This window comes from Populus trichocarpa, chromosome 16 (assembly GCF_000002775.5).
Source record: "Populus trichocarpa isolate Nisqually-1 chromosome 16, P.trichocarpa_v4.1, whole genome shotgun sequence".
Classification (NCBI taxonomy): domain Eukaryota; kingdom Viridiplantae; phylum Streptophyta; class Magnoliopsida; order Malpighiales; family Salicaceae; genus Populus; species Populus trichocarpa.
The window spans coordinates 1,130,145-1,146,706 of NC_037300.2; the positions used below are offsets into that span (position 1 = coordinate 1,130,145).

General features: G+C 33.9%; 1 protein-coding gene across 17 annotated transcripts in view; it reads right to left on the reverse strand.

Annotated features, from left to right (window-relative positions):
• LOC18110480 (7-deoxyloganetin glucosyltransferase) overlaps positions 1 to 16,562 on the reverse strand; it is a 91,175-nt gene that overhangs the window by 40,456 nt on the left and 34,157 nt on the right. For 2 of the 17 annotated variants that reach the window (XM_052447748.1, XM_052447753.1), the window contains exons 1-3: positions 6,832 to 7,489; positions 5,619 to 5,932; positions 1,549 to 2,078 (exon numbers count right to left, since the gene is read on the reverse strand). The exons of 1 other annotated variant lie outside the window; for it this stretch is intronic. In XM_052447748.1, coding sequence (XP_052303708.1) covers positions 1,549 to 2,078; positions 5,619 to 5,932; positions 6,832 to 7,351 — 1,364 coding nt within the window. In that variant the 5' untranslated portion in view covers positions 7,352 to 7,489. Of the gene's footprint in view, positions 1 to 1,030; positions 1,285 to 1,400; positions 2,393 to 3,262; positions 3,658 to 4,865; positions 5,389 to 5,618; positions 5,933 to 6,831; positions 7,631 to 9,856; positions 10,897 to 11,126; positions 11,751 to 13,878; positions 14,686 to 15,088; positions 15,755 to 16,562 lie in introns of those variants that run through there. 14 more of the 17 variants (XR_008057554.1, XR_008057555.1, XR_008057553.1 and 11 more) reach the window with 14 other exon arrangements.

Below are 16,562 nucleotides of genomic sequence, written 5' to 3' on the forward strand. Positions count from 1 at the left end.
TCCGTGGATGTAGGCGGTTTGTCGAACCACGTTAAATATTGTGTCAGTGTGCTTAGCCTTCAATGGGCAACTATCAGACACCACCGGTCCGCGCATAGGGGGAGCCGGAATCCCCTACATTTATATCTATCAATTTTGAAGGATAAAACACCACTAAATTAAACATGGTTGTCAAGGGATTATTTATTTATTTTCGATATCGCATGGATTAATTAATTTTTCTTATAAAACTTAGTGATTGAGTTATCATTAACTCTCAAAATGTGGAACTTTTAATAGTGGCCAGTATTGCAACAGATGTTCTCTTAATTTTGGAGTCATTGTATGATCTTTAATGTTGTCAAATGCAAAGAAATCTGAAACACACATGTTTTATTTATTCCTATCCTTCAATTATTTTTCTCCTGATGAGCAAAAATATGGTTATCAAAGCTGGACAGTACTAGTAAGCCAACTTGGCGGAAGAGTGAAAAGCAAACAGCTCACAATTATTCAGATGAAGACAACATATAGAAGCAAAAACCAGAGAACAATAATTTATAAAACCATTGGCACAATTCCCTTGCAACGGAGTCTCTTGTGCTTTGGAAAAGACTCCACACTCAACACAGTAGTCATCCATAATATTTAGCAATAATTTATATAAGAAAAGCTTAGGATATCGTATATGTTTATATGAAATATTATTACACAACGTATCAACACTACTCGCCTCGAAAACAACACATTTGTCTTGAGCTTTAATTATCTTTTAATAAAGAAGCTTTTTTTCTTTTTTCATGATGAAAGCACTTCCGTCACCAACGTGAACCACTGGGGCCAAGGATGATATTTATGGTGGTGCTGGGAGAGAATTGTTTTTTTGAAGTTTTTTTTTATTTAAAAATATATTAAAATTATAGTTTTTTAGTTTTAAAAAATTATTTTTGATATTATTAAATCAAAACAACTAAATATATATATAAAAAATTAAATTTTAATGAAACATTGTTTGTAACGTAATTCTAAAGGAGCTTTAACACATTAGATATTAATTGGAAATATATGCATCCACCACAATCACTTTAGAAAACAATACGGGAATATAGTGTTTCTCTGTCTTGTTTTGAGCTTCAATTATTTTTTTGTTAAACGTCACAAGTTTGGTTTCGTGACAAAAGCACTTCTTTCACCAACTCGTCTAAATTCACGGTTGATGAACCTCATGGGACCACTGGCCTCCTCTGCTAGTTTTTTCCATTTTGTGGCCTCCTCTGCTAGTTCCCTTGAACGGGCTCTCTTGTCCTTTTGTAAAGTTACGACAACAAGTACAGCATTATTTAGGAAAAATATTCAACACACAAAATCAGCAATGTTTGTATGTAATATAACGAAGCAATGCACGGACACTACGTACTCACCTTGAAAACAACACATTTGTCTTGAGCTTTAATTATCTTTTAATAAAGAAACATTTTTTATTTCATGACAAGATCGAGCACTTCCGTCACCAACTTGTCTAAATTCATGGATGATGAACCACTTGGACGAGTGGCCTCGAGAGCTAACCTCTTCCACTCCATGGCTTTCTTCTTCATTTTCTTACCTTGTTCTCCGTCCATCAACTCTCTCACTTGTTTTTCCACATTTTCTCTCGTCACATTGCTATCAATCTCCATTCCAATTGCCCACTCATTGCATGTATACCGACAGTTTGTTTGTTGATCACCGAAGGATGGCCAACAAAGCATAGGCACGCCAGAAGAAATGCTCTCAATTGTGGAACCCCAACCACAATGTGTTAGAAAACCTCCAATAGATGGGTGGTTGAGAACTTCCTCTTGTGGACACCAACTACAAATAAAGCCCCTTTCTTTTGTTTCTTCAGTGAATTCTGGTGGCAATATCGCGGAGTCGCCGGTGATCATGTCAGGTCGTATTATCCATAAAAATGGGTGACCACTTTTAGAAAGTCCCATTCCAAATTCAACGAGCTGCTCTTTAGTAGCCACTGCTATGCTACCAAAATTCACATAAATTACCGAGTTGGGTTTCCTGGAATCAAGCCATTGGAGACACTCAACTTCTTCTTTCCATAGGTTACAATCAATAGAATCTAGATCATCTTCTTGAATTTGATTGAGAAGTAATTGAAGTGGACCGATTGTGTAGACACGAGGAAACATAGAGTAAAGGGAAGTCAGGACTTCTTGCTCCAAAGAATCAAAAGTATGGAAAATGACTGCAGAACCTGAAGGAGATCTCTCAACAGATTCCATGCAGAAGTTAAACAGACAGTCATTTGGATCTGTTGTGCGAATAAAACTTGGAAGATCCCTTAATCGTATATCTTTCATTCCTGGAATCCAGTCTACTACTCTGTCTAGATAGCCATTTGTTAAAAAACTCTCGTCTGCAATTAAAAATAGAATGCATGACTACTTTTGTAAACGTTAGGGTTAATTTGTGAACATCATGCTTGTATATGAGTACAATGACTGGAGATAAATTGAAAGAGAGCAAAAGTCAATAGTTTGTGATGAAAGGTTGTGTTGAAAGAGACAGTAATGATGCGACGAGCACCATCTCTACCAACTCTACCATAGTATTTCTAAATATAATCACTGGGCTAAGATCTTATAATCAATAAAAAGGAAAAACAAAGGATAAAATTATGAGGGCCAAAAAGGGAACATGGAAATACTCATAATTATGTGCACATGGATGAACATGAACTCGAGCATGTTACAAAGAATTTATATTAAAAAAAAAAAAAACATAGTTAATTGGTCAAGAGAAACTTGAATTCTCGGTCAAATCCATCGATGCTCTCTTTTAATTTTTTAAGTCCGGACCCTTGAACTACTAGATCAAGACAATCTACCACCTCCGTTGGGATCTCTTAGTTTCTATTCGTGAAACTTGGGAGGGAATAGTCACTCGTGCACATCCACTTAATGGGGTTTTGTGGACAGAAACCCAAGGAATCCTAACGGAGGCGATACGTTGTCTTAATATGATAGTTTTATGGATGAATATAAAAAAATTAAAGAGATAGGAATCTAGTTGGGCCTGGCCAAAAATTCATATCTGGTTGAGTGCAATAATTCCTCTGCTTGCAGACATTCCAAGCAATTCGAAATCAAATTTGAGGTTATGTGCCCAAAGGGCTTACTCTGTTTCCCAACAGAGCTTCTAGTGACTAAAAGCAAGTAAAGATAAATAACGAACACTGAAAGAATATCATATTGAAATCTTAACTTTAATTTTTCCTTGTTCATACCTTTTAGTGGTGTAAGACCTTTTTCTTTGAGTGCTTGAAATTGTTTAAACCCCATGAAGCTGCAAGCAGAGATAGTAATGAACAAATCAATAGGGATCCCGAGCATCTCAGCAGCAGTGATAGCGACAGGCATGAAACCATCAGAGACGATGCAAGTCACAGGGGGGACATCAGGTGATGCTGTGTCATTCAGCTTGTCTAGCAGGTCATGAAATGGAGCCAACAAGTTCTTACTGGCAGCTTCACAGAGTCCAGGCAAATCTTGGGTGGCATTCTCATCCGAGGGAGGGAGGCCATCAGGAACGGACTCGAACCGAAAGTCGGGCAAACCTTTCAGGGAATCAGGACCTCTAGATTTAAGTAAACGCTTATGGTTAAACTCTGTGTTAACAAAGGTGATGTGAAAACCTTTTTGATGTAGTAGTTTTGCTAGTTTAAGCATTGACTTTATATGGCTTTGATAAGGGCTAGGGAGACAGACTGCATGAGGCTTATGATCAGCTAAAATTTTACAAGTCATGCCTCGAGCTCGCTCTTTCTTTCTCTATTTCCTCTGCTGCTTGAGTTTCTGCTATTCTATGTTAAAGTGAACACACGCATCACCAACTTATATTTATCAATTTTGAGGGATAAAACACTGCTAAATTAGAAGTTGTTGTCAAGGGATTGTTTTATTTATTTTCGACATCGCATGGATTAATTAATTTTTCTCATAAAATTTCGTGACTGAGTTATAATTAACTCTCAATCTGTGGAACTTTTAATAGTGACCAGTATTGCGACAGATGTTCTCTTGATTTTGGAGTCATTGTCTGATCTTTAATTTTGTCAAATGCAAAGAAATCTGAAACACACTTGTTTTGTTTATTCCTATCCTTACACTATTTTTCTCCTCATGAGCCAAAATATGATTAGAAAAGCACCCAAGTGGACAATAAGCCAAATTGGCGGAAGAATCAAAAGCAAACAGATGAAGACAACTTATAGAAACATAAACCAGAGACAAAATAATTTATTAAACCGTTGGCTTTAATGGACTCTCTTGTCCTTTGGAAAAGATTCCACATTCAACAGGATATCGACACTACTCACCTTGAAAACAACACTTTGTTTATATTAAACTTTTTTTTTTATTCCATCATGAAAGAACTTCCGTCACCAACGTGTCTACATTCATGGATGATATTTAATAAGTGTGTGTTCGCGGTTAAATTATGTTTTTTAAAATATTTTAGTTAAAATTAATTTTTTTATGTTTTTAGATAATTTTAATGTATTGTTGTCAAAATTAATTTTTAAAAAATAAAAAATATTAATTTGATGCATTTCTGAGCGAAAAATATTTTAAACTACAATCGCTACCACACTTCTAACCACAAGATGATGTTTGGGTATGATAATAATTGTTTTTTAAATTTTTTTTGTTTGGAAATATTTTAAAATAATATATTTTTTTATTTTTTTAAAAGTATTTTTAACATCAACACATCAAAACAATCTAAAAATATATATAAAAAATTAATTTTAAATAAAAAAATCAAATTTTAATGAAAAGAATCAAATTTTAATGAAAAACTATTTGTAACTGAATTCTAAACAGAGATTTAACAGCAGAATACATGAGATATTATTGGAAATATATGCATCCACCACAATAACTTTAGAAAACAATACGGGAATATAGTGTTTCTCTGTCTTGTTTTGAGCTTCAATTATTTTTTTGTTATACGTCATAAGTTTGGTTTCGTGACAAGAGCACTTCTTTCACCAACATGTCTAAATTCATGGTTGATGAACCTCTGGGGCCACTGGCCTCCTCTGCTAGTTTTTTCCATTCTGTGGATTTCTCCTTCATTTTCTTACCTCTCTCCCCCTCCATCAACTCTCTCACAAGCTTCTCCACATTATCTCTTTTCACATTGCTATCAATCTCCATTCCAATTCCCCACTCAGTGCATGTATACCTACAATTTGTTTGTTGATCACCAGCGAATGGCCAACAAAGCATAGGCACACCAGAAGAAATGCTCTCGATTATGGAAGTCCATCCACAATGTGTTAGAAAACCTCCAACTGATGGGTGGTTGAGGACTTCCTCTTGTGGACACCAACTACAAATAAAGCCCCTTTCTTTAGTTTCTTCAGTGAATTCTGGTGGCGATATCGCGGAGTCGCCGGTGATCATGTCTGGTCGTATTATCCATAAAAATGGGTGACCACTTTTAGAAAGTCCCATTCCCAATTCAACGAGCTGCTCTTTTGTAGCCACTGCTATGCTACCAAAATTCACATAAATTACCGAGTTGGGTTTCTTGGAATCAAGCCATTGGAGACACTCAACTTCTTCTTTCCATAGGTTACAATCAATAGAATTTAGATCATCTTCTTGGATTTGATTGAGAAGTAATTGAAGTGGACCGATTGTGTAGACACGAGGGAAGATAGGATAAAGGGCAGTCAGGACTTCTTGCTCTAAAGCATCGAAAGTATGGAAAATGACCGCAGAAGCTGAAGGAGCTCTCTCAGCGCATCCTAGGCAGAAGTTGAACATAAAATCAGTTGCATCTGTTGTACGAACAAAACTTGGAAGATCTCTTATCCGTATATCTTTCATTCCTGGAATCCAGTCTACTACCTTTTCCAGGAAGCCATTTGTTAAAAAGCTCTCATCTGAAACAAAATTGAGCAAATCAGTATCTTTTAATCGATAGAGCTATATAAATAGCTAGCAGTGATTAAGCAGACAGGTAACGAATTTCTTTATATGTATAAGCAGAGACTCACTGATACAAACTCCTAAAAGAACTAAAAGCGGTCTGAGCAAATTGTAGAGAACATATGACCTCCTCGATGAGAGAAGAAAATGTTGGAAAATAATATAAATTATATCTTGAAATTTCATCTAATAATTTAAGCTATTGGGTTGAATTGGTTCTTTGATATGATATTAGAGTTTTGATAACCAAGTTGTCACGAGTTCGAATTTCACCACCTCATCTATCTGATAAAAATTAAAAACAAAATAGTATGGACCTTTGTAAATTTTAAGCCTAAAAACTTTCACTTGAATATGTATATTAGAGAATAATATAAATTATATTAATTTTAAAACTTCATCTAATAATTTAAGCTATTGATTTGAAATAGTTTTTTTTATAAGAAATAACTGAATTATATATAATTCATATAAAATCCATGCATAATTTATATAATACCCAGTAGACTTTCCAGTGAATTAGATGAAAATCGAAGAACGGATTTTGTTTCTGGTAACATAAATAATTTTTGCTTTTATAAATAGTTTTTTTACCGATATTTTAGACTAAAAGAGATATCAATTTTTTACTTTTATATTGAAATTGGATTTGAACATCTTTGGATCTATTCAGTATCGGTGTGGATTTCAGTTTCTTAAAAATAATTTTAAAAATTTATCTTACCATAATAATTAGTTTTATGGTTTCCTACTTTTAGATCCCAGAAATTATTTTTTTTTTTTTTTTTACCACTATCTATCCTTTAAACGGCAAGAACAACAAATGAGCTTTTAATTTTTCTCTTATTCATACCTTTCAGTGGTGTAAGACCTCTTTCTTTGAGCGCCTTGTATTGTTTAAAGCCCATGAAGCTGCAAGCGGAGATGGTAAATAACAGCGCAATCGGAATTTGGTGCATCTCGGCAGAAGTGATAGCTACTGGCATGAAACCATCAGAAAGGATGCAGGTCACTGGGGGCGAATCAGAAGCTGCTGTGTCATTGAGCTTGTCAAGAACTTCATTAAACGGATCCAGCAAATTCTTCGAGGCAGCCGCAACAGCTACAGAGATATCTGGGATGACATTCTCATCTGAAGGAGGAAGGCCATCAGGAATGGACTCGAACCGAAAGTCGGGCAACCCATTCAGGGAATCAGGACCTCTAGATTTAAGTAAACGCTTATGGTTAAACTCTGTGTTGACAAAGGTGATGTGAAAACCTTTGTGATGTAGTAGTTTTGCTAGTTTAAGCATTGACTTTATATGGCTTTGAAATGGGCTAGGGAGACAGACTGCATGAGGCTTATGATCAGCTAGAACACTATAAACCATCTCTCTAACTCACTCTTCGTTTCCCTGTTTGCTCCAAATTCTCTGCAATTTAGAGATTCTACTCTTACATATAGCAATAGTTAAGTTATGCTATTGCTGCTACAGTTTTTTATAATTTTTTATATCATTATATAGGATTTCTAATTCAAGTCGCATACGGCAGCATTTATTTTATATTTAATCTTAAAGATATTATGGAAATCTGAAACCATATGCTTCTTTCTCTACTTGCTCTTCGATCTGTGCAATTTAGAGATTCTACTCTTACATACAGCAATAATTACGTTATGCTATTGCTGCAACTATTTGTTTGTCTGCGAAACTGAATCCAAAATTGGCCCACATGGCATACATTTAGTCCTTGTGTTTATCAAGATTTATTTAATTAATTAGTCGTCACCGTTTAGTAATTAAATGATAAATTTCTTTTCAGGGTTAACTATTATAATTATTAAATCTAGTTTGGTCTGGCATGGTGGGTAGATCTACCTGGTAATCTATTGACATGAAGTCTAGCTTATACGAAGTTTCATTTTAAACCGGTTTAAAGATTAATCCAATTAACTTAGTTAAATTAAGTTAAGTTCAGTCAGATTAACTGTATTTTTTTAAAAAATTTTATATAAAATAACATTATTTCATTTAAAAACTGAAATGATATTATTTTAAAGTTGATGCAGAGTTTTAATCCAATAAACTCATGACTTGGCATTGGATCAAGACAAGCCTTGAGAAAAGTCTCATAACTATGTTTATTATAACTTGGTCTCTCTATGTATTAAGATTTAATTAATTACATCCTCGTGGTTTAATAAATTAAATATTTAGTCATGTTTGTAAATCTATTTATAATTTAATTATTTTTGTAAATTTCATGTTTTTTTCTAATTTATTTTTAAAAAATAGAAAAATAAACAATATGAAAAGATAGATGAGAAAAGAAAACACTTTTTTTTTTACAAAATACTACTAAATTAAACATGACTGTCAAAATAGTATTTTATTAATTTTCAATATCACTGAAATTAATTAATTTTTTGATAAAATAGTAGCCACTTTGTTCTCTTAATTTTTAAGTCACTGTCTGATATTATTTAGTTTTTCAAATGAACAGAAATCTGAAACCACACGTTTTATTTATTCATTTCCTTAACTTGTTTTATTTATTCATTTCTCTTGATAAGCTAAAATATGATTAGAAAAACACCCAAGCGTGCATGAAGCCAACTTGGCGGAAGAGTCAAAAGCAAACCGCAAACAAAAATCATAAAATGATTAGATAATCAAACAAGCTAGAATATTTGTTTAGTTTGTAATAATTTCGACAATGAATCTTGATATTCAAGATATTTTAGAATAAAAATGATTTATTTTATAATTAAGTGATATCTAAGTTCAAGCAATTTGATCTATTTTTTTTAGTCAAGGTGTCTAATGATTTGATATGAAAAAGTCAAGGGGTTGGTAACTAGTAGTAGGTGATACTTGGTAAGTCAAGGTGACCAATAGCTATATTAGTAGGAACAGGTGATGCCAAGCGAACAGTAGTTGTGTTTTGTAGTAGCAGGTGATGTCTGGTAATCCAGATGACCGGTAACTATGGTAGTAGCAAGTGACTGGTAGCTGATACCTACAAAAAAAAAATTTTATGGACGTGAGGACTCTTCGATGATAAAGTCAATAACTTTATAAAGAGAAAAAGTGAAATGATATTTTAGAGAGATAAACTCTAAAAATATATGTGCTAAAAATGTTAATAATGAAGATATTGTGAATCTTGAACTTGAAAGATTCATTATGTATTTATAACTCATGAATCTTATCTTTCTGTTAAGAGAAGGGGTTGAATTGTGATCTCACTGTTGATGCTGGGGAGTACGCCCAGCTAGGCACCCATGCACTCGACGTATGCTCAGTGCACTGCATAAGCGTACATCTTTCTTTTCCTATCTAGTAGCCACCAACTCTTCGGTTATTTCATATATACCTCTTTGTTAATGTTAGCATTTTAAAAAATTATTTCTATACCCATTTGATGTATTTCAAACTTTTTAATAGTTATGATAGCTGTAAACATTTTTGTGGAAGTTATTCTTAACAAAATTGAATATGTATCAAAATAATCTACATCTTGTTGTCTAAAATATTTAACAACAAGTCTAACTTTATATTTGTCAATATTTGCAACTTTTATCTTTGTTTTAAAGATCCAATTATGTTCTAATAATTTATTTCTAGAAGAAAAATCCACTAGTTTTTCATGTATTATTATTCATAATAGATTCAATTTTATTATTAACTATCTCCTTCCAAAAACATCGGAGTATGTTCGATGTTCATTTTCTAATAAGTATATTCAAAAATCTAGATAATATTTTACCTTTTTAGTTCTTCTAGGCTTAACTCCATGATTTTTCAATCGATGATGATTACTTAGCAATGTAAAAGAATCAACACTAAACATTAGCCTGCCATATTATTTAGCAATTTAAAAAGCTTAGGATATGATGTGTGTTTATATCAGATATTATTAAGCAATATATCAACCCTAATCACCTTGAAAACAATACATTTGTCTTTTGCTTAAATTATCTTTTAATAAAGAAGCAAATTTTTTTCTTATGACAACAGCACTTCCGTCACTAACTTGTCTAAGTTCATGGATGATGAACCACCGGGCCCAGTGGGCTCCTCAGCTAATTTTTTCCACTCCATGGCTTTCTTCTTCATTTCTTTAGCTTTCTCTCCCTCCATAAACTCTCTCACAATCTTCTCCACTTTATCTCTTGTCACATTGCTATCAATCTCCATTCCAATTCCCCACTCAGTGCATGTGTACCTACAGTTTGTTTGTTGATCACCAGCGAATGGCCAACAAAGCATAGGCACACCAGAAGAAATGCTCTCAATTATGGAAGTCCATCCACAATGGGTTAGAAAACCTCCAACTGATGGGTGGTTGAGGACTTCCTCTTGTGGACACCAACTACAAATAAAGCCCCTGTCTTTAGTTTCTTCAGTGAATTCTGGCGGCAATATCGCACAGTCGCCAGCGATCATGTCAGGTCTTATGATCCATAAAAATGGGTGACCGCTTTTTGCAAGTCCCATTCCAAATTCAATGAGCTGCTGCTTTGTAGCGACTGCTACGCTGCCAAAATTAACATAAACGACAGAGTTGGATTTCTGGGAATCCAGCCATTGGACACATTGAACTTCTTCTTTCCATAGATTACTTCCAATAGAATTCAGATCATCTTCTTGCATTTGATTGAGAAGCAATTGAAGTGGACCAATCGCATAGACACGAGGAAACATGGAGTAAAGGGCATTCAGAACCTCTTGCTCCAAAGCATCAAAAGTATGGAAAATAACGGCAGAACCTTCAGAAGCCCTCTCAGCACATTCCACGCAGAAGTTAAACATATAATCATTTGGATCTGTTGTTCGAACAAAACTGGGAAGGTCCCTTAACTTTATATCTCTCATTCCTGGGATCCAATCTACCACTTTGTCCAAGTAGCCATTTGTTAAAAAGCTCTCATCTGCAAACAAAAATTGAACGTACATATAGCTTTTAGTAACTGAATAAAAGTGGCTGCAGAAACAGAGAAAATATATATATAAAAAAAGAAGGTTTCCTAGCTTGTACCCCTAGTGAAAAGAATGAATAATTAAGGGCAACAGTTTACTTACAGGAGAAAATATTTTGAATTAATGAACTAATAAAAAAACCTTAATGAAATTATAATTACGTTTTTTTCCTTGTTCATACCTTCTAGTGGTGTCAGACCTTTTTCTTTGAGTGCTCGAAATTGTTTAGTCCCCATGAAGCTGCAAGCAGAGATAGTATAGAACAATGCAATAGGAATTTCGTGCATCGCAGCAGCATCGATCGCGACTGGCATGGCACCATCAGAGACGATATAAGTCACTGGGGGGACATCAGAAGATGCTGTGTCATTCACCTTGTCAAGCAGGTCATTAAATGGACCCAATAAGTTCTTCCTGGAAGCCTCACAAATTGCATAGAAATCGTGGGCGGCATTCTCATCCGGAGCAGGGAAGCCATCTGGAATGGATTCAAACCGAAAATCGGGCAAACCAGTCAGGGAATCAGGACCTCTAGATCTAAGTAAACGTTTGTGGTTAAACTCTGTATTGACAAAGGTTATGTGAAAACCTTTGTGATGTAGTAGTTTCGCTAGTTTAAGCATTGAGTTTATGTGGCTCTGAGCTGGGTGGGGAATGCAAACTGCATGAGGCTTATCAACTAAAATATTAGAAGCCATCTCTCTAATCTCCCTCTCTCTCTCTCTCTCCTCTGTTGTCCTCGCAGTAGAGATTCTGGCCTTTGTATAGGCTTTATCAACTTAGGATCACACTGTTGGTGGGATTGAAATTAAAGAAGACAATGCTGTAAATAATGAAGATTATCAACTTTATTAATTTTTTTTTTATAAATATAAAGTATATATAAGGTTTTTTATTCTATATTAGAAAAATAAGATCTCCATATAATATTTATATAGTAAAATTTGATATAAAATAGTAATTAATAAAGAAAATGATAATTGGCTGGCATGTATAAGATTGAGCTAGAAAAAAATATCTGATTACCCGTGCATAGCTATATATACTTTTGTTTTCAGTAATAATTTATTTTTGATTTTTTTTTTTGTGTTTATTATTTTGATCTTTATCTAACTGTTTTTATAATTCTTATTTTTTTAAAAAAACTTGTTGAATTCTAAAACAGTCTTGTTTTTGAAAAAAATATCTTCAAGGATAGATACTGCAGGCCTTTTTTGTTCTTCGTTAATTTATTACAACAGAGACTGGTGGTGCTTCTGGAAGATTAAATCGATCAAAAAACGAACTTCAATTTAGATTTTGAGATCAAATACAAAACAAAGACAACTCTCTTCAAGCTCTCTCTCTCTCTCCCCTTCACTTTTCTCTCACCCAACCTCTTTATTAACAGTGGAAATAGAGAAACCATCCCCATTCTCAATTTAGAATATGATTAGAAACACACCCAGGTGGACATGAAGTCAGCTAGACGGAAGAATCAAAAGCAAGCCGCAGGTCGAGAATTCTTCAGAAGAAACAAAAACCAGAGCACAGTAATTTATTAAAGCAGTGGACACAAATCCCTTGAGCGGACTCTCTTGTCCTTCGGTAAAATTACTACAGCAAGTACTGCATCATTTAGGAAAAAGACTCAGCAGTCAACACTAGCCAGCCATAATATTTAGCAATAATTTATATCAGAAAAGCTTAGGATATCGTATATGTTTATATGAAATATTATTAAACAACGAATCAACACTACTCGCCTTGAAAACAACACATTTGTCTTGGGCTTTAATTATCTTTTAATAAAGAAACTTTTTTTTTTCTTCATGATGAAAGCACTTCCGTCACTAACGTGTCTAAATTCACCACTGGGGTCAGTGGCCAATTTTTCCATTCTGTGACTTTTACAGAATTAAAGCATAGTGTGAAAGCCAAAAAAAATAGTAATAATAAATAAAATAACATAATTAATTAGGCTTTTTTTATATATCCTTTTACTATTTAAGAGTATTTTAAGTGAAGTGAGTATATAATAAAGAAAATAAAAAATTATAGTAATTTACACTCTATTTTATCATACTATAAAAACTTTTAATACACTACGGAAAAAGAAATAAAAAGCTAATAACCACCTTGTTTTATGAATTCATTCAAGTGGCTCACAGCATACATTTAGTCCTCATATTTATTGTTTTGATATATTAGTGTTAAAAATAAATTTTAAAAAATAAAATAAATATTATTTTAATATATTTTTAAATAAAAAAATATTTTAAAAAAATAAACTGTTCCATCTAGGCTTTACAATATACCCGACTCAGCGGAAGAGTCAAAAGCAAAAAGCACACAATTCTTAAGATGAAGACAACGTGTAGAAACAAAAACCATAAAATAATTAGATAATCAGAGAGCGAGTACAATCATAGCTTTTCTGTCTCTCTCTTTGAAAATTGAGGCACAGAGAGAGAAAGGAGAGAGAACTCGCAGGAGAGAGGGCTTGAGCTGGAAGGGGAAAAAACTGATGCATAGAGGGAGTGTTTCCTGCCGAGAGGGAGCAGTGCTTGATTTATTTTTATAAATTAAAAATTTAATAACGTTACAATCAGAAAATTTGTTTTGTAAATTTAATAATTTATAAAATTAATTTAATATAATATGTAAGACTATTTAAATAGAAAATCCTCAAATCTAATTAAGAAAAAAAAATCTAAAACTAAGAAAATAAATGTAAATTATTTGGCAATGCAAACACCATAATCACCTTGAAAATAATACATTTGTCTTGAGATTTAATTATTTTTTTCTGATAAACAGACCATAATATTATTTTTATGACAAAAGCACTTCCGTCACCAGCCTGTCTAAATTCATGGATGATGAACCACCGGGCCCAGTGGCCTCCTCGGCTAATTTTTTCCACTCCATGGCTTTCTTCTTCATTTTCTTACCTTCTTCTCCTTCCATCAACTCTCTCACTTGTTTTTCCACATTTTCTCTCGTCACATTGCTATCAATCTCCATTCCAGTTGCCCACTCATTGCATGTATATCGACAGTTTGTTTGCTGATCACCGAAGGATGGCCAACAAAGCATAGGCACGCCAGAAGAAATGCTCTCAATTACTGAGCTCCATCCGCAATGTGTTAGAAAACCTCCAACTGATGGGTGGTCGAGGACTTCCTCTTGTGGACACCAGCTTGAAATAAAGCACCTGTCTTTAGTTTCTTCAGTGAATTCTGGCGGCAATATCGCACAGTCGCCAGCGATCATGTCAGGTCTTATGATCCATAAAAATGGGTGACCACTTTTTGCAAGTCCCGTTCCAAATTCAATGAGCTGCTGCTTTGTAGCGACCGCTACGCTACCAAAATTAACATAAACGACTGAGTTGGGTTTCTGGGAATCCAGCCATTGGAGACACTCAACTTCTTCTTTCCATAGATTACATCCAATAGAATTCAGATCATCTTCTTGAATTTTATTGAGAAGCAACTGAAGTGGACCAATCGCATAGACACGAGGAAACATGGAGTAAAGGGCATTCAGAACCTCTTGCTCCAAAGCATCAAAAGTATGGAAAATAACGGCAGAACCTTCAGAAGCCCTCTCAGCACATTCCACGCAGAAGTTAAACATAAAATCATTTGGATCTGTTGTTCGAACAAAACTGGGAAGGTCCCTTAACTTTATATCTCTCATTCCTGGGATCCAATCTACCACTTTGTCCAAGTAGCCATTTGTTAGAAAGCTCTCATCTGCAAACAAAAATTGAACGTACATATAGCTTTCAGTATTGGAACTATTTTTTTTCCTTATAAACGTTATGCTAGCAAGTGAATAAAAATGACTGAAGAAACAGAGAAAAATAAAATAAATATAAAGAAGGTTCCCTAGCTTGTGTCCTAGTGAAAAACATGAATAATTAAGGGAAATAGTATACTTGTAGGAGAAAATATTCACGAGTACAACTCACCTGAAGTCCACTCAAATAATTAATTATGAGGGAATAACTATAAACAAAGTGATTATTGTAGAAATCCTCTCTTTGTGAGTGTGGATTATTGAGCCTGACTGGTGCAATAATTTATTTATTTGGAGACATTTCAAGCAACTCCAAATCTTAATGAAACTATAGTTTTTTTTTTTCTTTGTCCATACCTTTTAGTGGCGTAAGGCCTTTTTCTTTGAGTGCTTGAAATTGTTCAATCCCCATGAAGCTGCAAGCAGAGATAGTAAAGAACAACGCAATAGGAATTTCGTGCATCTTAGCAGCATCGATAGCGACTGGCATGAAACCATCAGAGACGATGCAAGTCACTGGGGGGGCATCTGAAGAAGCTGTGTCATTCAACTTGTCAAGCAGGTCATTAAATGGACCCAGCAAGTTCTTCCTGGAAGCCTCGCAAATTGCATACGTATTCTGGGTGGCATTCTCATCCGAAGGAGGGAGGCCATCCGGAATGGATTCAAACCGAAAATCGGGCAAACCATTCATGGAATCAGGACCTCTAGATTTAAGTAAACGTCTGTGATTGAACTCTGTATTGACAAAGGTAATGTGAAAACCTTTGTAATGTAATAGTTTTGCTAGTTTAAGAACTGACTTTATGTGGCTCTGAGCTGGGGCGGGAATGCAGACAGCATGAGGCTTATGATCAGCTGAAATATTACAAGCCATCTCTTTAAATCCCCCCCTTTTTTCTTGTTTTTTTTTTTTTTTTTTTTTTTTTGCCCTTTCTCTCTCTGTTTGCTCCTTTGCATGCACAGAAGAAGTTCTGGTATTTGTATAGAGCAATGCTAAAATTTCTGCTGCAATTGTTTTTGTTTGTGTGCGAAAGGGAATCTAACTTAGAACCACACAGCACTGCCTCCATCACTTTATCTAGAGAACTTTTAATCTTAGCCACGTTCAGCAGCGTTGTGTTTTTTCTTCTGGAATTTTCAACGTGGGGTTTTTGTTGTGAAATTAATGTACTTCAACCCTATTTTATTAGAGTAATTTAAAAGCTTTCCTGAACCTCAGGGCATCTTCGATTAGAGTTGATTAATTTAGCTTAACTGATTAAGTTTTAGATTTGTTTTCTAGAAATTACTAGTTTGAGTTTTATAAACTTCAGATTCATTGGAGATTTATTTAGTTATTAATTTTAAAATTCGTGAGATTAGTCGAGATACGCATAGACTGACCCGAATATCCATGTTAATCTAAAAACATTTATTACCCTATGTTTATACAACGTTATTGGTCAGTATAACTACGTGGTCATGAGACCTTTTTTAAATTTATTTTTATTTAGTTTTGTGATAATTAAAATATATGTATAGAAAAAAACAACCAATTAATTAAATTCTAGAGTGAAATATGTTTTTTTCTTCAGCAAAAACTTTCTTTTTTTATTCATGCTTTTTTTCCCCAATAAAAACATGTCTTCTTTATTAGTTGCATTATTTTTCAATAAAAACTAAAAGCAATTAAAATAAATATTTAAAAAAACTTTAAATTATTTTGATTAAGGAGAAAAAAATATATATCTTAATCAAAACTCCCCTTTTCTTGTTCATGTATCTCTATTTCTTAATTTTTAACAAAAATAATTTTTCTATCAAAAGCATCGTTTCTAAGGAAAATTAT